A 25,905-nucleotide genomic window follows, 5' to 3' on the forward strand; every position below is an offset into this window, starting at 1 on the left:
TGCGAGAGCCCGATGATTCAGAGTGTAGGTGTGGGAGGTGAGGGCAGGCATGCAATGGGAGTGTGCAGAAGACTTTGTAATGACTAAATGCATTCTATATTATTGTAATTATTGTTAGCAGTAGTAGCAATAGTAATTTATTATTGCCATTGCTGTTAGATGAGAGTGACCTGGCAGCTGCCTCTTCCCATTAGGGGCTAGTATATCTTATAAGGTAATGAGCCCCCTGCCACTGAAGATGTTGAACAGGCAGAACAACTCCTTGGCAGGATTACGCAGCAGTGATTTCGGTATGGGGAGAGGCATAGGTAACACAACCTTTAAAACCTTTAGAAACTTGGATTCTGATTTCTTGCTAAGTATATGGGAAGACCTTGTGTAGAAATCCTAGAGGCCACTGAGCAGTGCCAGGCCTCTGATTTCTGCTGATCCCCATAGCCTGGGCTCTCAAGGATGTGGCCCACAGCCCTCTGGGAGCCCAATCTTATCTTTTCTTCCTTCTTTTTATGGTCCTTAGTTAACCTGATGTTCTTCCTGTCCCCTGGATATCCTGCCAGTACTCCCATTTCTCTTGTGCCTGACACTTCTTTCCCTCTGCAGTGCCTTCTCCATACCTTCTGCCAAGTTGAGCCTTTCCTCTCCTTCCAGAGTCAGTTTCTACTTTACCTCCTCCAGGAGACCTTCCTGGATCTAATGTATTCCTCTGAGAATCATCCTATTCCACATCAGTTTGGGGCATATGCATGCACAATACACTCTGACATGGAGACCCTTGCTTGATGTTCATGGTTTATTTTTTCCCGTGTAAATTCAGTCAGAGCCCTGGGCAGAGCCTCAGAAAAAAACCTTCTCAAGTGGTAGGGGCTTGTCCTAATGGAGCTCATAGAAGCAACGTGGCCAGGAAGGCAGTCAGGAATGAGGCAGGTAGAAAATTCCCTGAGTAGGACGAAGGGGGCTGGGAGCATAGCTCTCCCCCATTTGCCAGCGTAAGCCGAACAGCCTGGGGTAAGCCTTATTCAACTGCACCTGCGCTTGTGGTGCCAGAAACTTCTGGGCTTAGGGAACATTGCCCTTCCATGTCTGGGAAGGACACTGAATAAACTGGGAAGATAATGACTGGCTGCATTAAAAAAGCAAAAAACAAAAACAAAACAAAACAAAAAAAAACCCCAAAACCAAAAAAAAACAAAAAAAAAACACCAAACCAACCAACTCTTACATCCTGAGCTTTTAAAAGATAAAATGCAAAAATAAAACAAAATAAAGAAACCTATAATTAAATAATGCAGTTTAACAGTTGGATTTCTTTCTGAGAAGAAGAAAGCGCTGCAAGGAAGGTGGTGAGCAGAGAAACAGGCTGTTTGTTAATTGAGCCTGCCCTCCCCTGCTAGCGCCCAGCCTTGGCCAGGCAAAAGGAAAGCCATGCTGCCATGGGAACGTACATTGGGGATAATCCAGGGCAGCCCAGAAGCTTCTGCATGTGGGCGTGTGCATGTCTGTGAGACAGGATTTGGGGCTGTCCCTCAGTGAGCCTCCGTTGTTATCCAGCACTGCCCCATTCTGCTCTGTCATTCACAGCTTACGAGCTCCCCTTGGCCTCTCTGATGTCCTTTGTACTACTTAGAAGTCACAGCACCCATTGTCCCTTTTATCCAGCCTTCTCATGTGGGGTCCATTTCACACTATTGTCTTTATGTGCATACACGCCTTCCTTTTGGCCACCTCCTCATGATTCCTCTCTGCCTCCCTATCTCCCACCAATGTGGTTTTCCTTATTGGTTTCCACCGTTCCCAGGGAACCTTATGTTGCTGTGGCACAATCTTTTGTACCCTGGACCTGCATCTCTCAAAGTGTTTTCCAAGATCAGTTCCACAGGATGATCCTCTACAAAGAAAACGGGGTTCTACTCTCAAAGAAGTTTGGGAAATGCTGGACATTCTAGCTCTCCTTCTTGGAGAATTACAATATCCATTAAAATACATTAACATTTTAAGGCTCTGGGAAGTCCTGCAGTAAAGAACTTTATTATTTTTTTTAATCTGGCATTTTCCAAACTAAAGAATAACCTCATTCCCTAAAAATTTATGTGTCTGTGATGCGTATCCATTAACATCTTGCAGATCTATTGTTACATTGACTTTATCATGGGGTCCTTATTATTCATCTCTGCTTATTGTCCTCTGTAATTTCAGCATCTATGTCAATTATTGATCAAATCCTATAGCTTCATTGCTGCTCAGCCTCCTTGGTATGAAAGTCCTCCACCTACCTACCATGATTATGCACGTCCAAGATCTTGACCCTTGATATGTCTATCTGTGGTTTTAGTCCCTTACTTTGACCTTTCTGATATCCTCTTGTCATTTGGGAGAGGATAGATATGAGAGGAATAAAATCAACACCTTTCCCTCTTTTCTGGGATCTCATCATCCAACAGGACACCTTCCACCCTCCCTGGGCATACCCCATTTATATGGTGCATTAGCTCCACTCTGCCTTCACTCAGCTTGGAGCCTGGCACAGATACTGTGGCCAAAGCTTTCAACAGAGCTTTCGCTGTGCCCTAGTATCCTGTCAGCAACCCTGAAGCTCATGTCCTACCCAGTCCTACTGTCATTCTCGAGAGAAGTTCTCCAGTGATGGTTTCATTTCCCTCTCCTCAGTACCCTAAGCCTACCCTGACCCTGGACTGCCTCTTGTCTACTGTTCCACCCAAAGAACCATGTCCCTCAGGCAGGCTGAACTCTTCCCTCTCCATCACCTATATCCATTTCCTCCTCTCTCTTGGAGTTCAACAGCCTGCTTCAGAGAGGGGGGCAGCCCCATCTGCTGTGGGCTGGACCCCCGCCTTGTGCCTTCCCTGAGACCTTGCTCCATTGTTGTCCCTACCCTTCCCAGCATAAAGATTCTCTTCCTCTAGGCTCATTCCTCTCCTTTTTTCTATAATCTTCAAAGGTCTCTTCCTTTCTGAATACCACATGGCTTGATCCTGCTGCCTCCTCTTGACTCCTTATCTACACTTCTGGATGTGGGGAATTAGAATTCTCCAGGCTTTCTCTTCTAACTCCTCCTTCCCTTCCATCTGAACCTTCCAAACTTCCTATTCACTATTTATTATATGATTTTAAAGCTCATTCATTAATGGACACTATGCTTAGGAAGTGGAACCAAGTTTCTCAGGAGTGTCAGACAGGGGGAAAAAAAAAGCAGAAACTTGATTCTGTTTCCTGAGCATAGTGTCCATTAGTGAATGCACTTTAAAATCATATAATAAATGGTGAATAGGAAGTTTGGAAAGTAGAGGAAAGAAAAAGTGACTATCTTCCAGCCATCTAAAAACCTCCCCGGCCATGATCCTGAATCTCATGTCTCCAAGGCCAGCCCTGGTTCTAGCTTGGGAGGGGCAGTGTCAGCCAGCCCTCCAAGCCACCCTTTGCCAGTTGGAGCTGTGGTTCCTTGTGGTTCCAAGACTCTACTTGTATAATGTCCAAGGAAGGTCAGGAAAAAAACAACAGCTATGGTAAAACAAGCAAACAAACAAACTGCCAGAGTGACAATGCTTGGGGTGAGGTCAAGGATAGAGGGGAAGGTTGAGAGTGTTGGAGGACCTCCCAGCTTCTGGGAAACCTTCCATTTAATTTTCTCGCTTCCTTTTCCTCATGTGGAAGGCAATGGAGAGATGGGGACCATTTCCAAGGCAGATGAGACAAGGGTGGTTATCACGTCAAAGAACCAGGGCTAGTGGTATGAAAGGTCCAACTCTGAGTTAATCTGTATGAATCTGCCCTGAATGGGGGCGCTGGGCAGTGGTGGTGGTGCTGAAACACTTTTTCATCAGGGCTGAATCTCACAGTGGCCTGATCTTATGTAATCCTTTTCTCTCTGCAGCCTCCTTACTTCCTCCTCAAGGGTATTCTGGATTGATTTTTTTGTCAAGCCTCCCCTCTATCTGTGTGGCTTCTGGATCCCTTAACCAGAAGGAAACCTTATTCGTGAACTCACACTTGGGCGGGATCCCTGGGAGACTCTGCCCTCTGTGTAAGAGATCCTTGTTTTCCAGTATTGGTGAGGTTCGCACCTCTCCACTCTCTTTCATTAGATCCCTTTGTGGTCCTACTCTGGGGTATATCCAGTGGCCACCTGAGATGTGGCGTGAAGAGTCTGTGATCATGACACAGTGGTTTTCTTTGTGTAATGGCCAATGCCCTGTAAGGTCATAGTTACCCTTAACTTTTTTCCTGTTTAACGCCCCTGAGAAACTTGGTTCCACTTCCTAAGCATAGTGTCCATTAATGAATACATTTTAAAATCATGTAATAAATAATGAATAGGGTATTTGGAAAGTAGAGGAAAGAAAAAGCAAAGATCCAAAATCCTGGCCTTCTAATAGCAACAGCAATTGTCATTTTGGTATACTCCTTCCAGTTATTTTAAATGTGATGTTTAGAAAACACTTGTAATCTTAGTATGTACATATGCATTTGCAGTGATTAAGACCTTGAGCATTCTGATTTCTGATAAGATTCATGTGCTCCTTTAGCAGGAGTGACAGGTGGCACCTCAGGCAGACAGGCAGGGGTGGTTTTTTGGCTGTGTAAAAAATACTTAATGTTTTTTCTATGAATCTGAAAACCTCCCAGTAATGCTATCCTGGGATGGATGCTTTGAGGTCTTCTCACCATAGTAGTCAGCTCATCACAAGCACTCCCACCTCACAGAGGTCTATAAAGAGAAGTAAATTAGAGGTTAAATTTCCAAAGAACATAGCACTTTCCACCAGCTTGTTTTCTCAATAAGAACAGTTATCACCACTTTCATTATCATCTCACATTTGTAGAGAGCTTTACTTTTCCAAGTGCATCCCCATGTGCCAACTCATCAGTTCTTGCAACAGCCCTGTAATGTGCACAGTACTGTTTTCATCTGCCTTCTACAGATGAGGCACCAGAGAAGCCAAAAGACTTGCCCACGGTCATATGTGCTACCTGCATCTAGACCCCCCCACCTTGTCCTAAGCAGTGACCAGATTTCTCTGGATACCCTATTGCTATCTGATCACCCAGCACTCAGACAGATTTCTTTTTCCTCTGTGGCTTTCCTTTCTGACTGGTTTTCTTAAACACTCTTCTCTTCCTCCTTCTTGCAGGGGGTCGTGATAAGCGAGGCGGACCCATCCTGACCTTCCCTGCTCGCAGCAATCATGACAGAATAAGACAGGAAGACCTGCGGAAACTCGTGACGTATTTGGCCAGCGTGCCAAGGTAAGGGGAAGGGGAATGGCCTGCAGGGGAGCGGGAGGGGAGCTGGGCTGATGCCAGTTTTGGAAGGAGCCTCCATCCCTGCCAGGGACCCTAGTGGTTTCTGCTCTTCCAGTGGATTCTAACCATTCCTGGAACACCATTGTCCATTGTCTGCCTCATTCCCATTGTTACTGCTGAGATTCATGTGAATGGGGTGGGAGCTGGAAGTGGCAACTCCGGACACTCAACTCTGTATCACTCAGCTACAGGAAACACTCTATGACACTGATTTAGGTCATGCATTTTCAGTGGGAGTGATATTGCCCCCAAAGAGAGTGAAAATTAGTTCTTGGGGATAGCAAAAGATTTTTTTTTTCCATGTATTAAACACAGGTATACATACTCTACCAAGGTACAGTATATGTGTGGTATTAAATTTTCACTGGGTAGGGTGATTAGGGAAAAAAGATCTAAAAAGGCTCCTTCAGGGCCTAGGATGATAATTTTAAAAAGTGTGACAAACACTGGTCTAGGTAGCACTGGCCTCAAGGTGGGTGTGGGAGACATGCCAAGGACATAGTTTATGTATTTTGAGACGGAAGAGAAGAGAGCTTCACTTGATCAGAGAATCACAAGATGTGAGAGTTGGGAGAGCCCTGAGGAGCAATCTAGGCAGATACATGTCATGTCCTGCTTAGGGAAAGGGGCTGACAGGGGATGTGTGTGGTTCACAAGGGTCAGTGGCAGAGCTTGGTCTAGAACTCAACCCTCCTGAGTCCAGCCCCGGTGCTCTCTCACCGTCTTTGTTCTTGAGCAGCGACGGCACTGCTCTCTGTCTCTTAGTGGGGCCAAAGCCTGTGAAATGTTTGTTGTGGCAAATAAGAAATGGTTCTTTGGGCTTTCAAAACCTTCATCTTGTCTCTTTGCATTTTATAGAAGAATTAGTGAATTACAGGGAGGAGCTATATATCCAGCTTTGCCTTTGCTGGAAGACCTGGGATAATTTTTGAATGTGCTGATTAAGTTCTTGAAGCAGGTGTTGAGTGAGGCAAGTACTGCATTTCAGAGAGCTAAAGAAGAGATGAATGTAAAGGGGTGGTTGGGAGGTGATGGGCAGGTAGTAAAGGGGATTTTAAGAGCAGTCATCACATGCTTGGAAGGATGTTGAATGGAATTGTGAGCCCTGAAGAACTTCAGGCAGAAGACTGAACAAATAGATGCTGAATAGTGTCTGTTTTTTTTTTCTTTATGATATCCACTGGGAACAGAAAAAAGATAAAAGGTCTTAAGCTTCAGTAAAAGGGATTTGGGTTATATCTGAAGAAGAACTTATAAACTTTGAGTGCATGAAACAATGAATGTAAGGATGAAAGATTTTTTTTCTGGGGGTCATTATAAAGAAGAGATACTCTTTTCTGTCTCAGAGGCAAGGAGGTAGACGAAATAACTCGTGATTGATATAGGTAATTTAGCAATTTAGCCATCTAGGAGCTAAGCAGTTTTTTAAAGCACTTTTCCTAAGTATGTGACTAACAGGCATAAAACCAGGAATTTTCTGAAGCAATTTACAATAGAAGTTTTCATAGGGAGCTGTGATGAACTCTCAGTTCTCTTAAAGACAGAAGAAATTGGGATCCCGGAAGACACAAAGGGTAAAGTTTTCTTTCCTGCGTGTTTATCACATAGCTGCAGCTAATTCATGCTCATCTTTTCTTTAGAATAAAGAGGGAAAGAGTTGGAAGAATACTTTTCTTCATTCTGACTTGTTAAGCAAAGAGTGGGACAAAACAGACTGGAAGCAATTTAAAAAGAAAAGATTTCCGCTGGGGTGAAGGGGAACAAAACCCAAGAGGGGCTGAGAGGAAGGTCATGAAAAAGGTGGAATAATACATTATCACTGAAGGAACACACAAGATGCAGGCTCTCTGCTTCTCAGGGGGTGGTCACATCAGTGCAATCTGCACTCCTGAGAACTGGAAGGCTCTTCACAGGGCAGGCAAGAGCCCTATTGCCAGTGGGAAGAACTGTTCTGTGATGCCTGCTGCCCTGCCTCCTGAGGGACCTGCATTCATGAAGAGTGTAAGCGCCTGGCAGGCCGCAGAGTTCACCTAGTCATGCCCACCAGTCACTTCCTAATTCTCTTGGCTACATGTCACACATAATGGCTGTTGGATGGAACAGGATTGTTCTAAAGACAGTGAAGTTTGGGGTAGGAAAACTGAATAACTTAGCAGGTCAGATTATATTTGCCACTTTCTTCTTTGTAGCCATGGCTTTGGAAGAGAAAGGGAACAATGAAAATTAACTGTTAGACTCAGTAGATGATACTGATGAGAAGAAATTGTTTATCTGGGTCAGATCCAGGATGCTAAAAAGACAGGCTCTGGTTGTTGGAGGTGGATTGTTACAGGCTGGTGTGATCAAGCCTGTAGGTGACATTTGATCGTTTGATGTTTGTTTTTTTTTTTGAGACTGAGTCTCACTCTATCACCCAGGCTGGAGTGCAGTGGCACAATCTCGGTTCACTGTAACCTCTGCTTCCCAGGTTCAAGTGATTCTTGTGCCTTGGCCTGCCAAGTAGCCGGGATTACAGGCACCTGCCACCACAACTGGCTAATTTTTGTATTTTTATTAGAGACGGGGTTTCACTGTGTTGGCCAGGCTGGTCTCGAACTCCTGACCTCAAGTGATACACCCACCTCAGCCTCTCAAAGTGCTGGGATTACAGGCATGAGCCACCTCTCCTGACCAACATTTGCTACCTATTTATTCATGCATTTATTCATTATGTAGTCAACAAGTATTTAGAGCTTCTCTATGCCAGGTAGATTGAGGATTTGTGGTGAACAGGAACACACATTTTGAGAAATTTAGGGGAAACCTGGGTATTTTCCTACCCAGTGCCAAACCAGTAATAGTAAAAGGCAGCCCAAGATGGGAGTGCATTGTAGCATAGGAGATGAACCAGCCAGCAGAAGACAAATAAGGATAAGTGAGTGGTGAATGAGGATCCTAGAATTTAAGGAACCAGCAAACTTAACGGCCATTTGGGGGACCATTTTAGAATAGATGATTAAACAGATAGTGTTGATAATTTAGAAATGAATAGGAAGAAATAGTCCCACTCTCCTCTCTGTAGGCCAGGCCATATCTGGACCACTGCATTCAACTCTGTAACATTCATCTGGCCAGCTTCATTTTAAGAACTACATAGATCAGTTAGAGTGCTGTCAAGGAAGCAGCACATTAAGGCACCCACAATCCATGTCTCCACAGTTGAAGGAATGAGGGATGTTTGCTGGCAGGCATGAAGATGAAGAGAAAAAAACCACAACAAAAAACGCAATTCCTGACTTCAGGAGAGCTGCCCCAGAAATGAGGGAACAGGCATGGCCTCTGTTGCATTAACGGGTGGACGTTAGAATCAGGAGAAAGAACCTGCCCACATGGAAGCTGTCTAGCAACACTGCTGCTGCCTCTGGAGAAAGTGAACTTCCTGTCACTGGAGACCAGGTGACCCTCTGTTAGGGATGCTGTAGAAAAAGTTCCTCTACTGGGTTGAAGGTGGGCTTAGATAACTTCTAAGAATCTTTCCTGCCCCGAATTCTAGGTTTCTGTGATATTGGAAAAAACAATGCATCATAAAATCCAGGGCCTCAGAACAGAGTATTACCACCCCCCCAATATGCATCTAAGTGCTCTCTTCTCAGACTTCCTAAGTAAGTTAAGGTCTGGGATTTCACTTAAGATTTTGTCTATACCTTAAATCCTAAGAGAACTTCTTTTTAGTCCCCTTGGACTCCAGGTGGAAATTTTGGGGCATTACCCAGGACCAAGGATCCTGTTGGGGTGTAACAGCTTGGATCAGTCCTGACTTATTCGTTCAGCGTCCATCTTGGCCTGAGATGAGTCCCGTCATTTTAACTTCTCTGTCTTGCTCCTGATGAGTTTGGGCATCTATCTCCTAGGTCACTCAGGTTTTCCATCATCTTATTCTGAGGAGTCATAGGTAACAGGGTGGGAAGAAACCTTAAACGTCTTCTAATTCAACTTTTCAATAACTCCATCCACTCAGTTCAACAAATATTTACTGAGTGTCTACTATGAGACAAGTTCTGGACAGGAATCTTGGTGAGGCCTCATGTTATCTTTACTGTCATCCACCTACACTTATCTAACATTTTTTTGTCCTGGTCTGCTATCTGCTTACAGTTACTTGAAAGGAGTGGAAAGTGTACGTGAAAGGAGTGGAAAGAAAATACTCAGATGTGATCAGCTGATGAATGTCCCTAGAAATTGAAAGACAGGATAGAAAATCCAGCCTGAGAGTAAACAACTGTCCAGGCCTAGCCCACAGTGTGGATAATCTACCCACTGTGATTATTGGGAGTTGACAAAATGCTTGAAATAGGAATTTCTAAGCACTACATCTAGTAAGGAAATCCTGGGTTACTTTTATTGCATTGAATTCCTCTTCATCATCACTGTTAGCCTGCTTTGTCACGACCTTCTTTCTGTGACTCCTAAGGGCACCAGTTGATGTATCTGACACTTAATCTGCTCTTAGCAGTTCCACTGAGATACTGAGTGTTCTGCCAAGGAATGTGGTTATCATATTGGTGAGGAAAGATAACAAGAAATTAGGATGAGTTATTCTGTAATGTCAATCAAATCAAGGTGCCTTTACTTGTGGCCTATTATTTGATAACATTTGCTCTTGTTCTACGGATTTCAGCAAAAGATAAGTTGGGCTTATGGCCTGCGCTGTCTTTGTGCAGCATTACCAGAAAATAGGTGTAAGCAGAGAGAACCAGGAAGACAGCTGAAAGAAGAGGGGTAAAAACTGCAAGGGTTTCCTGCCTCTATTTTCTGCGTGAGAGAGCCTGAGCTATCCAAACTACTGCCATGAAACATGTTCTGTTGTAAGGGCCTGTTGAGATGTGTTGTTGGTACCTTACTCTTTGCTCTGGGATCATCAATAAAAGGAGGATGTGGGGAGGAAGGGGAGGGATCAGGTGATGGAAAGGCCAGATAATAGGACCAATGAGAACATTTAGGTCACATTGTTTACATTTCCCTAAAACATACCTTTTAAAGATCATTGTTGATTTCTTTATCCATTTTGAATTTAAACCCTATGTATAAATAGCTTATAATTTCTATGTATAAACAAGATACTTTTTACACACATTTCCAGCAATACCAGTTAGGTGTCCCTATTGTTGGCTATATGTAACTCCAGCCCTGAAGAGCAAATAGCATTCTACCATGCTGCTAGGAAACATAAAGCCACAGTAGTAACTGCAATCGTTAGTAATCACCTTCCTTAGAGTCATATCAGCTTTTGCAGCAAAGGATGAAGAGGCATCTTAGTCTAGATGGAAGATGCTGAGCTTCGGATCCCAGCTCTACCTTTCTGCAGCTGGGAAACATATGGCCCCTCAACCTGGGTAATTTGGGAAGACTTTAACCAAGAAACAGTTTATAAGGCTGTGGGCAGAGAACAGAGAAACCAGCAAGGTTTGGATCCCTCAGGCATTGCAGGCCTGGAAACAGCACGGAGGGGAAACATTACCACTTCTAAGAGAGAGGAGAGCTTTGTGAGAGGCTGCCTGACAGGAACTGTGGCCTTCAGTGGAAGATGCCACCAACACATGGTGACTCCATGACAGGGAGCAGGGGAATTGGTACCTTGACCCCACTCTCTTCCCATTCTCTCATCTCCTGTCATCATTGACTGAATGTACCGAGAAGCCAGATGACAGGGGAGCCCATTGATGTAGTCCATGTAGGTCAACTTCCCAGGGCACTGGGTAGTGGAGAGAAGATACAGAATGGATTCAAGGTGCAAATGGAAGATATTTGGCACAGAGGGAGACTTTGGGCATGCTATTCACCATTTCTAAGTTTAATATCCTAATTTTTATTTTGGGAAAATAATGTCTATCTCATAAGGGTATTGTGAGGAATTATCTAGCAGGCTCTCTCTAGCACCTAGGTGCTCGTAATTGTTAGTCTTTCCCCTAAAGGAGGTCAGTAATAGTAATAATGATAATAATAGCAACAAAAAATATATATGAACATACATAGATAGCAATATTTGCTACATATGAGGGACTAGATGCAGTGTATGTAAAGGTTATGAAGCACAATAATAAAGCGAGCACTTGAGAGCCTATCCTCCAGTTTGACAAGCAGAACATCACCTCTATCCTCAATGCTACCTAGGGCTCCTCCCCATTCTGACTCTCCTACTTCCCCCCAAAATAACACTGTCCTGGGTTTTATGTTTATCCTTCTTTTGCTTTTTGGGAGGTATGGTTCAGCACATATTTTCATAAACAATATATGATTTACTTTTCTTGTTTTTGAGCTTTATAAGAATGGTATTGTACATTGTGTAGTTTTCTGTGACTAGCATTTCTGAACTATTGTGATGTGCAACAACATGGATGAATCTTTAAACATAATTTAGAGTGAAAAAGAAGCTAAGGTTTTGACTCTGAGAACTCCAAACCAAATTATTAATAGATTAATGCAGTGCTAAAGTGTCTCTTGAGAAGTTTCTCTTAGTTAACTGAAATAAGGAAAATTAATAATGATTACTTTTCTGCATACTTTAGAATAAATATCATAATTTATATCAATATCAAACAAAAAGTAAAATTCTTTTCAGTTTATTAATTATTGGTATTAAGTAAGATAAAGTATATCAAGTCCTTACATAGTGCCAGGTACACAGTAGATTCCATAAACATTTGGTTGCGTCTCCTTCTATGGTCTGGGGAAGTCTAGCATGTGCATAATTGTGGGGTAGCACCCTGAGTTAAGTGATGAAATAGAGGGTTGAACCCAGTGCTCTGGCCTTCCAGCATGTGGAACATACAGCCTCGCTGTTGACTGGGAGTGGGGAGACTTCAAAAGAGACGTGAGCAGCATTTAGAAGCCCCAAGATAATTTTGCTAAAAGCACGAAGGGGTAGGAGTGGGCCAGTCAGAGGGAAGGGCTCAAAGGAACACTGAGGGTGGGCAAAGGAGATGAAGGGGTGTCAGGTTAAGTTCCAGAAACTCAAGATGTAGAAACACATAGTCTTTTGGGAGAATGGCAGAGGATAGGGCAGAGAGGCATGTAGAATTCTGTGGGTCCAGTTCAAGAAGTTAGTTACTAATAGGCAATAAAAAAGCCATTGAGCTTTTCAGCAGGAGAATGACAATTAAAATTGCCTTTTAGAAGATTCACTCTGGCAACTGAGTGGAAGATGAAATGGAAGAGAAGGCTAGGCAATGGGGAAACAGTTCCAATATGTGGGTTAAAGACAGTAAAAGTAACAACTAGCATTTATTAATCAATTCTAGGCACTGTTATAAGTATTTTACATGCATTAACTTAATTCTCAACAACACTTTGAGAGGGGAATTATCATTATTTCCCTTTTACATATCAGGAAACTGAGACTTAGAGAGATGAAGTACTTGCCTACTGGCACACAGTCAGTATGATCTGGAGCCAGATGGTCTAGCACCAGAGCCTAAGCTTTTATCCAGTGAAGAGATGAGGAGGCCAAAGTGAAGGAAGTGGCAGTGGTGGCAGAGTGAGAGGACTGATTTGGGGAGAGTAAGAAGGTGAACTCTGAAGGATGGGCTAAGACTGGATTTGGAACAGAGGGACAATGGAAGAGGGCGGTAGGGAAGGGCGCCAACACAGAGATCTAACAATGGTGGGCAGGGACCACTACGCTTCAAACTTGCTTTCCTGAAGCTTCTCTTTGGAACCTAAGTGTGAAGGTTGCTGCAGGTGAGAAATACAGGTGGTAATTACCTCAGTTTTGGGCTTCTGCTGGCCAAGGCAACCATGGTGGCTGTGGATATGCAGGACAACAGGGGTGGTGAGGGTGGTGGTGGTGCTGGGGGTCCTTCACAGTTCCTCCCCCAGGTGTTTGTGTTCAGTTTTAGATGCATTAACTCTCATTTATGCTAATCTGTGGGTGATAGTCAACCATGATTTAGTTACCAAATTATACCAAGAGATGTAGGGAGAAAACAAAAGCACTTAAGACCATAGAAACTATTTAAAGAGATTAATGAAAGACTATCAGTAGCAGGGACCCCGAGCTTAATGCCTACATTGGTGGGGTAGTCTCTATCGTATTCTAGCGATGATCATCTTGTTCATTTTCCTTGAGTCTGAGATGTTTCCTTCACCCACCTGCCTGTCTGTTTCTATATTGGCATTGCTGTAGTGTCAGAAGTACAATTCTGGAATTAGTGCTCACTTAATGCACATTTTGAGGCTCCTTCATTTCCATGGCCATGCCACCATTGTAGGACTTGGCAGGTCTGTGGGGCCTGCACAGTCCATGTGGGGCTAAGGGACTATAGGGGCTCATGGAAACGCTGTGAACAGGGACAGGTTGTAGGGAGTGGGGAAGAGCTGGCTATCATGCTTCAAATGTGGAGAGACACATTTGTGATTCCCTGGAGAACAATAACTGGAGCAATCAGAGGCGGAAACCACTTGGTCATGAAGTAACTATGAGAAGCAGCCCTGGTTATTCCAGGAACCAGTAAGTGCCTGTAGCGATAAATCAAGGACCCACCCAGCACTGGACAAAAGAATTCCTAATAAGTGAGGGTAGTGAGTCTCCTTCACATGCATATTCCATGTATACTCTCAGAAGGGGCTTTGGGCATCATCATTGACTTGGTGGGAGTGGAACAATAGCAGAGAAAGAATGGGCTGCAGGGAGAATGCTGACACCTGGAAATTATGTAGGGTATTCCAGTCCAGGAAGAATGAACCCCAGAATCCTCCCCTCTGGGAGGTGAAATGCGCATGCTTGCTAAAAATTTTCTTACCTATAAAATAGACATAAAGATATTACCAAACACAATGGTAGTGAGGATTCTGTGAGATAACACATGTAAAATGCCTAGCCCATTATTTAGCTCACAGAAGGGGCTGACAACAACTGGCAGTTTCTTTCCCTTCCCTTGCTTGAAAGTAGGGACCTTCTTTTGTCACTTGTCCTTTATTGTCCCTAGCACTGCTTTTTCAAAGTTAGGGTTAGGGTTATGCTTAAGTTTAGGATTAGAGCTAGTAGTGATAGCAGTTACAGCCATAGGTCAGTAACACTTCACTTCTAATACGTAATGAATGAATATATGTGCCTAACAGTGTGACAAAGTTTTGGCCTATATTTTTAAATTAGAAAGATATTTCTTTTACTGGAGAAAGTAAGTGCAGAAAAAATATTTTAAGAGTTTTTTAAAGCTCTTGTGACTGCACCACCTAGAGATAATAACAATATATTAACATATTTCCTTCCTATCCTTTTTTAGAGGTTTGTTTTTTTGAGACGGAGTTTCACTCTTGTCACCCAGGCTGGTGCGCAATGGCATGATCTTGGCTCACTGCAACTTCCGCCTCCTTGGTTCAAGCGATCCTCTTGCCTCAGCCTCACAAGTAGCTGGGATTACAAGTGCCCACCACACGTCCAGCTAATTTTTGTATTTTTAGTAGAGATGGGGTTTCACTATGTTGGGCAGGCTGGTCTGGAACTCCTGACCTCAAGTGATCCACACACCTCAGCCTCCCAAAGTGCTAGGATTACAGGCGTGAGCGACCGCGCCTGGCCTAGAGCTTTTTAAAAACAGAATTGGACTATATTGTTTCTTCAGTTTTGCTGCTTGCTTTATTCCAGTTAGCATTATACTATAGGAATATTTTCATAACATTAAAAACTTTTCATGTGTAATAGTGTGTCTTGGGATGCATCATATTTAATTAACCCTATCACTGGGCATCTAAGTCGTTTCCAGAAGTTCAGTGTTGTAAGTAACCCTCAGTAAAAATCTTTTTATGTAAACCTTTGTCTGTATCTTAAGTGGTTTCTTCGAGATAAATCTGTAGCAATCATGGACTTTTTTTAGTTTTTACATATATAATTTTTTTGCTTTTTAAAAATTGATACATAATGTACATATTTATAGGGTGCATATGATATTTTGATAGATGTATACAATGTGCAGTGATCAAATCAGAGGCATTGAGATTTCCATCATCTCAGAAATTTATCATTTTTTTTGTTGGAAACATTCCAAATCTTCTCTTATAGCTATTTTGAAATATAAATTATTGTTAACTAGAGTCACTCTACTGTGCTATCAAACACTAGATTTTATTCCTTCTATGTAACTGTATTTTTGTACCTATTAATCACCCTCTTTTGTTCCTTCTCCCTTCTCTTCCCAGCCTCTGGTAATCATCATTGTATTTACTACCTGTGTGAGTTGTTTTTTTCTAGCTCCCACATATGAGTGAGTTCACGCAATATTTGCCTTTCTGTACCTGGCTTATTTCACTGAACATAAAGTCCTTCAGTTCCATCCATGTTGCTGCAAATGATAAGATTTCATTCTTTTTATGGCTGAAGAGTACTCCGTTGTGTATTTATATCACATTTTCTTTATCCATTCATCTGTTGATGGACGGTAAGGTTGATTCCATGTCTTGGCTATTGTGAATAGTGCTGCAGTAAACATGGGAGTGCAGGTATCTTTTTGATACACAGATTTCCTTTCTTTTGGCTACATACCCAGCAGTGGGATTGCTGGATCATACGGTAATTTTATATTTATTTTTTTGAGAAACCTCTGTACTGTTTTCTGTAGTTGCTGTACTAACTTACATTCCCACCAACAGTGTATGAGTGTTTCCCTTTTTCTGCATCCTCCTCAGCATCTGTTATTTTCTGTTTTTTTGTCGTTGTTGTTGTTTTTTGTTTTTTTTTAGTAGCCATTCTAAATGAGGTGAGATGATATCTTATATGGTTTTGAGTTGCATTTCACTGATGATTAGTGATGTTGAGTATTTTTTTCATGTACCTGTTGGCCATTTTGTATATCTTCTTTTGAGAAATGTCTATTTGGATCTTTTGTCCATGTTTTAATCAGACTACTTATTTTATGAACCTTTTTTTAAAGCTGGTGGGACAACTCACCAAATTTATTTCCAAATTTATCAATTTATACTCCCAGTATGACTTGCAATGTTTGTCTTTCTGTGCCTGGCTTATTTCACTTAACATAATGTCCTTCAGTTCCATCCATGGTCATGCAAATGACAAGATCTCATTCTTTTTATTGGCTGACTAGTACTCCATTATGATTTCCTTTCTTTTGGCCATATACCTAGACATGGGATTGCTGGATCATATGGTAGTTTTATTTTTACTTTTTGAGAAACCTCCATACTGTTTTCCAATGAGATTTCCTATTCTTTGCATTTCCCTAAATTTATTTGCTCACCATTGCCCAGGCACCATTGTGCAAACATTCTTATCACCATCATCAATGACCCTAACTTAGGGCCATATATTGTGTACCTAAACCTTATCCTGACTTTGGAAAGACTAAAGGGATTGGTCACAGGGCCTGCTCTGCGGGGCCTCCCAGGCAAGGATTCCTTTTACTTTCCTAAACTAATATGGCCCCTTAACAGGGAGCGCACATTAAAGTTAGGATCTGATATGAAATCTAAAAAGGGCTTGCTTGTTTTTTTTGCCCTTGGTGATTCTTTAGTTTTGCCTCTGGATGTGTTTCAGCTCCTTGGCTGGTTGTGTAGTCAGTTCTGGCATGGCTTAAAGTGGTTAACCTCTTTTGTGTTTATCGGAACTGGTGTCCTTATCTGCCTTTTATGGAGAAAGGCCTTTCTGGGCAGCAATGTTGAATGAGCCTGGAAAGCCTAGATGTGGTCATTTAATTTCTCTTTTAGGCTACTGTAGTCTATGGCTCACCAAGAGCAGGCTGATTAGGAAGCTGAAGTGTCTGGTGTCACCTTGATTAGGTCAACTTCAATGTCAGGTGAAATAAGATCCAATGCATTCAGGTGTTTCTGGAGTTTGTGGTAGGTAATCAGGATGAGTTAAATTTAGCTGGGATTCATTTGGCTGGAATATTGAAAATAAGAGAGTTCCCTGAATATAGATGCTGGAGAGACAGCCTAGCATCGGGGGAAAAGGATGTGTTTTTCAGTTACGGGGATCCAGATTTGGGGCTGTTTCTCTTTCCCCCATTACATATCATTTTCACTGTGTTTTCTATTTCTCTCTTTACTTATTGTTGGTTAAGTCTGATTATGTGCCCTTCACTGATGTTTGGGGTTGAGTATGTTTTCAGGCATATATTTGATACGGACACTCTATGTTACGACACTTCAGTTTTGTAGAGACTGCCTTTATTGTACACTCTTCTGGCAGTTTAGGTGTGCTGCCACCAAGTGGTAGAGTACCTGAGCTCAGCTGCCCAAGAAGACATAGATGGGTTTTGTGAGAGGCTCCAATGGTTCTATTCTGGTTCTCTCCTCATTAAATCTGGGATTTTCCAAGCTTTACTGTTTAAAATTTTATTGAAACACTGAAATTTAAGCAACCAATAAGCAAGGATTACTCTTCTTCAACTACAAGTGAGTTTGATACAATCTTTCTCAAAGAACTGTAGTAAATGATAGATAAAATAATGTTTGTGAAAATGTTTCACCTGCTATGTAATAATTGCCAGTTGAAACTGGGAATTTTATAATAATGCTATTTTGGGGATATAAATAGTGTGGTGTTTCTATAATAATTCTTTTTAAAATAAAATCAAATTTAAAAAAACTAAAACACTAACAAAAAGCATTCCTGTTGGTTTTGCCTTCATCTTTGGTAGATCTGAAGTTGCAGTGCCCCAAGCGAACTTATCTCTTGGAGCTCCCACTGTCCCCCTGACCTTTTTCATCAGCCACAAACATTGAAGATAAAACATTGAAGATAATTTGTCTTTTCAGACCTTCCTTTCCAGACAATATTTTCTTTCTCTCAACATGGAAGATGAGTACAAGAAAAACAACACTATCTAGGGTTTCTGTTGCAGAGAATTTAGCTTGGGTGTAGGCACTCATCAGTTGCAGAAGATTTCTGTACCAGTTTGCTTCTGTCACTTGTATTGAAAAAAAAAATCTCCCCCTCGCCTTCTCCACCCCATCTCATGTTTTCTTAGATTGCTTTAGAAAAAAAGATTTATTCAGAATTTTGTTCTCAAAAGTCCAGCATTACCTAAACAAAACAAGTGATTTGAACAGCATTTAAAGATTTTTGAATCTGGAAAACTCATATAATGGGGGTGAGTCCCATCCCTTCTGTGAGATCTGAGTGTCCTGAGAGAAACCACACAACTTTCTCTCTGATAGGTGGTGAACCTCTTGCAGGTTGGAATGGTTGGTTTTGTTTCTTGCCCCTGAGGGTGTGGAGCACCACCTTGCAAACTGGCTGAATTCAATTAGACTGGAGGCTCCCCAAGGAAAAAGGAGAGGGCTTCACCCCCCCCCATACTCCTTAGGGCCAATGCCGGGATCTCTATTTCAGACATGAAGTACCTGAGGCCAGACTGAGGTTTCCTTCAGGAGGTTCTCTTTCCTCTGTCCGGGGCTGTGACCACAGGGGGTACCCAGGCCAGAGGTGGGTGGACTGGCGCTGTGGCAGAGTGGGGCAGAGCCTTCTGCCAGGGGACGGAGCATGGATGTACCTGCGAGGGAACTAGCAGTGGACTCAGTCTCACCAAGGAGGTATATTCTTGTTTCTAAATTAAGCAAGTATGACAGCCAGCCCCATTTCTCCTGGAACTTAGATGGGAGCACTTTGTCAGCCATGGTGACTCAGCAAGGATGAATGTTTTTCGGATAATTTACTGACGTAATTCAAGCATGTGTCCTGATGGCCCTGGCCCCTCTTTCCTTTTCTCTCAGAGCCTCCTTCCTCTCTGCATTTCCCATTTGTTCTAGGTCAAGTGAGGACCAGCCTTGGTTTTGAGAGCTACTAAAAAACTCTAAAATCAGTACATTTTTCTCCCTTGCATCTCCCAGACTGTTCTGTCCGGAGCTGGAATTTTATCTGTTTCCATCGCTAGTAATGCATGTGCCAGGTTTTGGCCTGGTGCCTGAGACAAGGTCTGAACCTTGTCCTGTGATGCACTCCACCCTGGTTCCCTACACAGGAAGAGAATGTCCTGGATCTCCAGACCATAAGCTGTTTTCCTTTGCAGGAAATTCAGGCTTCACCCTCATTGGCTGAAGAGAAACTCCCTGTTTTGGACTTGGAGGAAAGCAAGACCATTCCTCACCCCCTTGCAGCTCTGACTATGAAGGAGTGCTCCATTGGGAAGATTGCACATTGGTTCAGATTTAATTCTGTGGATACACAGGACACTTGTTTAGTTCTTACATACACACAAACTCAGAGGGAATGGTCAAATGATCTCTTGGCTGAATTTGCAGATTAATGGGGTGGGGAATGGGGGAGGGACCCAGTTCTTGCCTTCAGGAGGTTTGTGGTCTGGTTAAGGTTTCAGAATCCACAGGAAAAGACAAAAACTGAAAGCTTCCAAGGCAGCAGCCACACAAGCATGTCAGTTAAATGGACGTAATCAGACATAATTTACTGGTGGTAAAAATCTGACCTGGATTGTAAAGGAAATAGAGGAATTGGAATTCTGGAGCTTAAAGGCAGGAAGAAGCTGTAGAGGTCTGCCAGGCCAACTCTTTCTTTTAAAAAGAGTAGAATGCTGTCTAGAGGGGTCCAGTCATGGGCTCAGGGTCCTCCAGCTGGCTAGGGTACCAGTCCTGAGCTTGCTGCAATCATACATAAACTGCCCCCTAACATAGACCCTGCCTGTGGGACAGCAGGGTGCCTAGAGCAGCATGCACAGGATAAGGGCCTCTATGAAGTCATATGTGGAGGGATTCTTCCACCCTATATGTGAGCTTCCTGAGCTTCTGAGCTAGTTATGCATGGGGGCAGCCTAGTTAATTCTGATTTGGAGCAAAGACCTGGAGCCCTTGGTCCTCCCTGTTCCATTTCAAGATCCAAACATGCATGCCTTCACCTCCCACAGGGCTCCCCGACTCCAGCTCTTTGACCTCCCTTGTAATTCCCAGGTTCCCACTAGTGTCTGAGCCATCACAAGGTTTTTCCTCCATGTAAACCATGGGGATCTCATCAGTCCCCTCTGCCAGGGCAACCCTGGCTGGGTGTCAGAGGGAAGGCAGGCTAGCTAGAGGGTAACAGCCGCCTGCCCTGCAGGAAATAGAGCTCCTGCACTGGTTGGTAAAACCCAGTGGGCATGGCCTGGGGGGGTGGCTTTGTGTGGCGTGTTGCATTGTGTGTTGGTGGGGATGGTTGTGCATGTGTCTGCGTGCTGCGGGTAAAGAGCACTGGGCTTTCAAGAATGTGACTGCTACTTAAGGAGAAAGAGGAGGAGGGAAGGAGAGGAGGTGTGTGCAAGCCACAGCAAGGACTGTTTCCTGGAGGAAACATGTGGTTTATTAATGAGGATTCCACCTGGCCTGCCAGGAAACCAGAGCCCAGCTGGAGAGTGTGTGGGGGTTCCTGTGAGAGGGCAGGGAGAGGTGGGGGTGTGGCAAGAGAATGAGGAGTGGTGATGACATGGTAGTAGGCCAAGCCTGGGAGAGTTGCTGCTCTGTCTCCAGGCCAGGTCGGGTGCAGCACCTGAGTGGGAGGCAGCCCATGGCTGCACTGTTGCCATTTCTCTTGAGTCCCCTCAGCTCTCTTCTCTTACTCCACGTTTTAGAAAGGCTCCTTGTGTCTTACAGTGGGGTGGCTGAGGCACTGTGCTTAGACAGGTCACGGTCTTTGTCACAGATATATGTGCTATGATCATAATGATATTTTTTAAAGTTAAAAGATGAATTGTTTTTCATATAGCCTGACTAAGGGGAGTGGGGAGCGGGAAAGAAGGAGAGGGTAGAGAAGGCCAGAGGAGAGTACCTTGGGGTTTGTCTGAGGAGGGCTGCGGAAAATGGGAGGGCTATGTGGGTTTTGGTTTCCAGTTCTTTCTTTCCCTGTAGTGCTTTGGTTTCCATTTCATTTCTGCTGCATGTTCTGAATGGCCCAGAAGGAAGGGATGAACAGCTCTGTGAGGGAGGGTGGGAAATAGGGCAGGAAGCTGCTGTCCTGAAATGGATGTCAGTTTCCATCCCACTCCCATCTGAACCCACCCCTTTGCCACCTTCTCTCCCTAGCCAACTAGACCAGACTCTAGGAGCAATGGTTCTTGTGCTTTCACAGTTTTCATGTCTTCTCTTGGCTAAGAGTAACTCCTTCCAAACAAATGCTGTGCTCCCAAGCCACTCTGATTCAGAAAGTGGGTCTCTTCCTTTGGTGAACAGGAGTTGTATTTCAGAGCCTGTAAGGCTGTAAAATGACCTTAATGATTGACAAACCCATCAGGGTTTATGCAGTTGCCTCATGCTGGTCCCTCCAAGGTGTACATCCTTTGGAAGACTGCGTGCATTTGCCTGATCCTGCTGTCACCCCCGCCATTCCCGGAGCTCTCTTTGGGAGCTCCCTTCAGCTGTGGGATGCTCTTTTGACTGTTTGCAGCGTGGCATGGCAAGTCTTTGCTTTTTTTTTTTTTTTTTTTTTCTTTTTTTCTTTTTTTTGATACAGGGTCTGGCTCTGTTGCCCAGACTGGAGTGCAGTAGTGCAATTTGGCTTACTGCCACCTCCACCTTCTGGGCTCAAGCTATCCTCCCACCTCAGCCTCCCTAGTAGCTGGGACTACAGGCATGCGCCACCTTGCCCAGCTACTTTTGGTATTTTTTTGTAGAGACGTGGTTCCAACATCTTGCCCAGGCTGGTCGCGACCTCCTGAGCTCAAGCAATTCGCCTGTCTCAGCCTTCCAAAGTGCTGGGATTACAGGCGTGAGCCACTGTCTTTGTTCTTTTTGAGAGGACTTGATTTGTAGAATATTTTGTTTAAAGGCAGCATTGAAGACAAGTTGGGATTTGGATGCAGAGATCCCGCTGAGTGATTTTAGGCCTCTGGACCTGTCACTTTATGGCTATACCTGGGAATGTTGGGTGTGACCTTGGGACCTGAGTCTGTGCTATTGAATACTTTACCACACTCTGCCTGGAAGAGAAAAAGAGAAACCACCACATCCCTGTTCCAGGTGTTTGTAATGAGAGGTCTTTTTGTTTTTGTTTTGTTTTGTTTTTTAATAGTATTATTTGTGTAGAATTAGGTAGCAGACTTTAAAAAGGTGGAAACTATCAACCTTCCTCATTGGTCTACAGTTAGGGTTTCCCTGGGACTCTGATGGGCAAGAGTTGGGTTTGCTTCTGGCACACTTGAGGGTGAGGAACTGACAAGGAGTAGTTCCTAGACCTAGAAATAGGCAAACAAATCTCTACAACTTTGCCTTCAGTGGTACTTAACCATGGCTGCACATTAGAATCACCAGGGGGAACTTTTAAAAATGATCGAGTCCAACCCCAGACCAATTAGTCAGAATCTCCTCACTTTATAGACCTGGAATAAGGCAGTTGACAGTTAGATGCCTGGTCCGAACGGCTAAGATATCCAGCCGACTGTGTGACCTAAAGCAAGTCACTTCCCGCCTCTGAAACTTGCTACCCTCAGTTCTAACAGGAGGAGCTAGCAAGAAGAAGCATGAATGTTTCCTCAAGATCAAGTGTTCTATGCATCTATGAGGCAAGATAGCATGGCAGTTTTCTGCACAGATACTGAGTCAAACCACTTTATAGAGGAGGACTTGAAACTTAGATTTAGGATAAGATACTACCTTTGCACCACCCCACTGCCCCCACCAGCCCTGGCATCACAAATCAGATGTGCAGAGGCAAAAGATGTGTTGTTAAATGGGTAGAAAAGACACTAACTCTTTGGAATAATAACCTGGGTAAGAGGCCAGAGGGTGACTTCCAGTACAAACAACAACAAAAACCTCTGGATGAATTAACGTAGATTCTGAGGAGGTCTTTTGGCAGCTGGATTACAGCTTGATAGAAAGACAGCTGGTGGAGAACAGTCACCCATGACCCAGCGGAGAGAGCGCATGAGCAGCACAGGGAGCCCCACCACCTCTCTCCTGCCTTCTGGATACCCAGCCATCCAGGAGGCCTCCCCATTTTAAAGGACCAGTTTGAGAACTGTCTGTGGGAACAAACATTCATTCAAAACCCATTCCTAGAGAGCGACTCATTCTCTGTAAGACACTGTCTCCTCTAATATTCTTTTTACTACTTCTGATTATACCAATTAGAGAACTTAAAGCAGGTGATAATGTGTCTTTAACACTTTTCTTTAACACCTGCTGATCTCTGGTGTTTCAGAAAGTGGGTGTGGCTTGGGGCAATCAGCAGAAGTACAGAGGCAGTTAGAATAGCCCTGCGGAGCAGAAAGCAGCTTAACACAGATCAAGTAATGGGCAAAAGTTTGAACAAAGTCTAGATCCCACAGCCAGAGACTCTCCACATGTCTGAATGGCTTGAGAATTCTGGCACAAATGGGTCAGGAGAATTGTTTTCTCTACAGAACTCCAGGAACCTTTCTTTCTCCTCAAATTCGGAAGAACTCAGTTTATGTAATGATTTAGGGTAGACATGGGTGTAGCACAGTTCTGGGAGAAAGTGTGAAGTGGATACTTACTTGGGGCTACTTTTTCTTCCTCCCTTTTCTGGTTTCTGTCTGCCTATGGTGAACGGCCTGCAGGTACTAAAGGCTGCCCAGGCATCATGGATAAGACTCCTCCCGATCATTCCTCCAAGTCATCCTGCACTGTCAGCCCTGTAGGACCAAAGCTGTGCTATGGCAGGGCCAGTGCCACCCTCATTAAATGAGGAACTCTTAGCTTGCCTTGTCCTTCTTCTCTGTCAGCCACTCCTCAGTGACCAGGCTAGCTCTCTACCCGTGTTCAGTTTGTCACCTTCCCTGGACATCTTAGTGAATAGGTCTTATTTGAAGGTTAACTGTGCTCCATCACAGCCCAAGCACTAGGGATTCCTGGTCCTCACACTAGGATTCTGACATCTTCACACTGCTGATACCCTGAAACACACACCCAGGCCAATGGAACCGGCCCCCAGCAGCACACACTAAGGAGGTAAGCAGAAATCTTCATCCCCCTGACTGGTCCGCTGGAGTGGTGCTTGTTATGGGTCTCTGCTTCCCCACCTGCCATCAGAACGGATCAATGTGATCTTTATTCCAGCAGCTGTTTTAAGTGGGAATCTGCCAGACATTCATAGAAATGGGATAGATCTCAGGTGGCATCACATGAATGGGGGCAAACAGGGTCAGGCCATTTCTCTGCTGCCAGAGCACAGTGGAAACCATGAGGAGGATGGTCCTTATTCCTGAGTTAGGGGTTTTAGTACTCACACAGGATACCCTGGGCCTCCAAGCCAGATTATTTGATGTTTGCTTCTTCAAGGGAGGGTTTTTCTTCCTGTCACTTCCAGAGTTCTCATGGTTTTATAAAAGACCTGGAGTAAGGCAGTTGACAACTAGATGCCTGGCCCAAATGGCTAAGATATCCAGCAGACTGTGTGACCTAGAGCAAGTCACTTCCCACCTCTGAAACTTGCTACCCTCAGTTCTAACAGGAGGAGCTAGCAAGAAGAAGCATGAATGTTTCTTCAAGTGTTCTATGCATCTATGAAGCAAAAAAAAAAAAAAATTGTAGTTTTATGCACAAATACTGGAGTCAAACAAAACAAGATTCAAATCCTGATTTTACCCTTTCCTTGTGACTGTAAGCAACTTCTCTGAGCCTCAGTTTTCTTAACAGTAGGGCAGGATAATAAATAGCAGCTACTTCTGAGTTTCATCTGAGGAATTAATAAGATAATGTATATAAATGTTAATATAGAGCCTCATGTGTTCAGTAAGTTAGCTTTTACCACTAATATATGAATATGTCTCATTTTTACCAAAAAAAGTTGCCCCAAATTTCAGTAGTTTGGCTCTCATTGTATATGTCTATTCAGCTGGAAGATTTGAGGTCCTCCCGATTTAGAGGGCTAGCCAAGATGTAGCTGCTGGTCTCCTGCTTCCTTACCAAATTTCATGATTTCTGCTTCCTCCCCTGGCTCCAGTGGAGGAGCAGCCAGCATCCAGGCTGTTTGACTCCTCATGGCTTTTGCACAGGCTGTTCCCTCTGTCTGAAGTATATATATATATATTTTTTGAGACAGAGTTTTGCTCTTGTTACCCAGGCTGGAGTGCAATGGTGCGATCTCAGCTCACTGCAACCTCCGCCTCCCGGGTTCAAGCAATTCTTCTGCCTCAGCCTCCTGAGTAGCTGGGATTACAGTCTCCTGCCACCACACCCAGCTAATTTTGTATTTTTAGTAGAGACAGGTTTCACCATGTTGGCCAGGCTGGTCTTGAACTCCTGACCTCAAGTGATCTGCCCGCCTCAGCCTCACCAACTGCTGGGATTACAGGCATGAGCCACCGTGCCCGGCCTCTAGTATTTTTTTAGTGTTCCCTTAACAAATTATTTCTTATAGTTTCAGTCTTTGCTCCTCATGTGGGCTGTCCTAAGAAGTTCTTAAGACTTATCATAACTTGCATTTATTCTCTTTATCTAGCATTGTCTTGTGTCCACCTCTCCTTCTAGAATGAAACTTTCATGTTTCTGTCTTGTCCACATTTATATATACCTGGTGCCTGGTACTGGGCCAGCCACAAAGTAAATGCTCAATAAATGTATGTTGCATGAATAAATTAATGAACTAATAGATAATATGGTGCATTTATGTGACACTGTATTATTTGTGAAGCACCTTCATAATGAGGTTCT

At 43.7% G+C, this 25,905-nt stretch overlaps 1 protein-coding gene across 27 annotated transcripts in view; it reads left to right on the forward strand.

Annotated features, from left to right (window-relative positions):
* KALRN (kalirin RhoGEF kinase) overlaps nt 1–25,905 on the forward strand; it is a 690,517-nt gene that overhangs the window by 196,044 nt on the left and 468,568 nt on the right. For all 27 annotated transcript variants that reach the window (XM_016941792.4, XM_016941796.4, XM_016941798.4 and 24 more), the window contains exon 3: nt 5,148–5,262. In XM_016941792.4, coding sequence (XP_016797281.2) covers nt 5,148–5,262 — 115 coding nt within the window. The remainder of the gene's footprint in view (nt 1–5,147; nt 5,263–25,905) is intronic.

This window comes from Pan troglodytes, chromosome 2, assembly GCF_028858775.2.
Source record: "Pan troglodytes isolate AG18354 chromosome 2, NHGRI_mPanTro3-v2.0_pri, whole genome shotgun sequence".
In the NCBI taxonomy this organism is placed as follows: Eukaryota; Metazoa; Chordata; class Mammalia; order Primates; family Hominidae; genus Pan; species Pan troglodytes.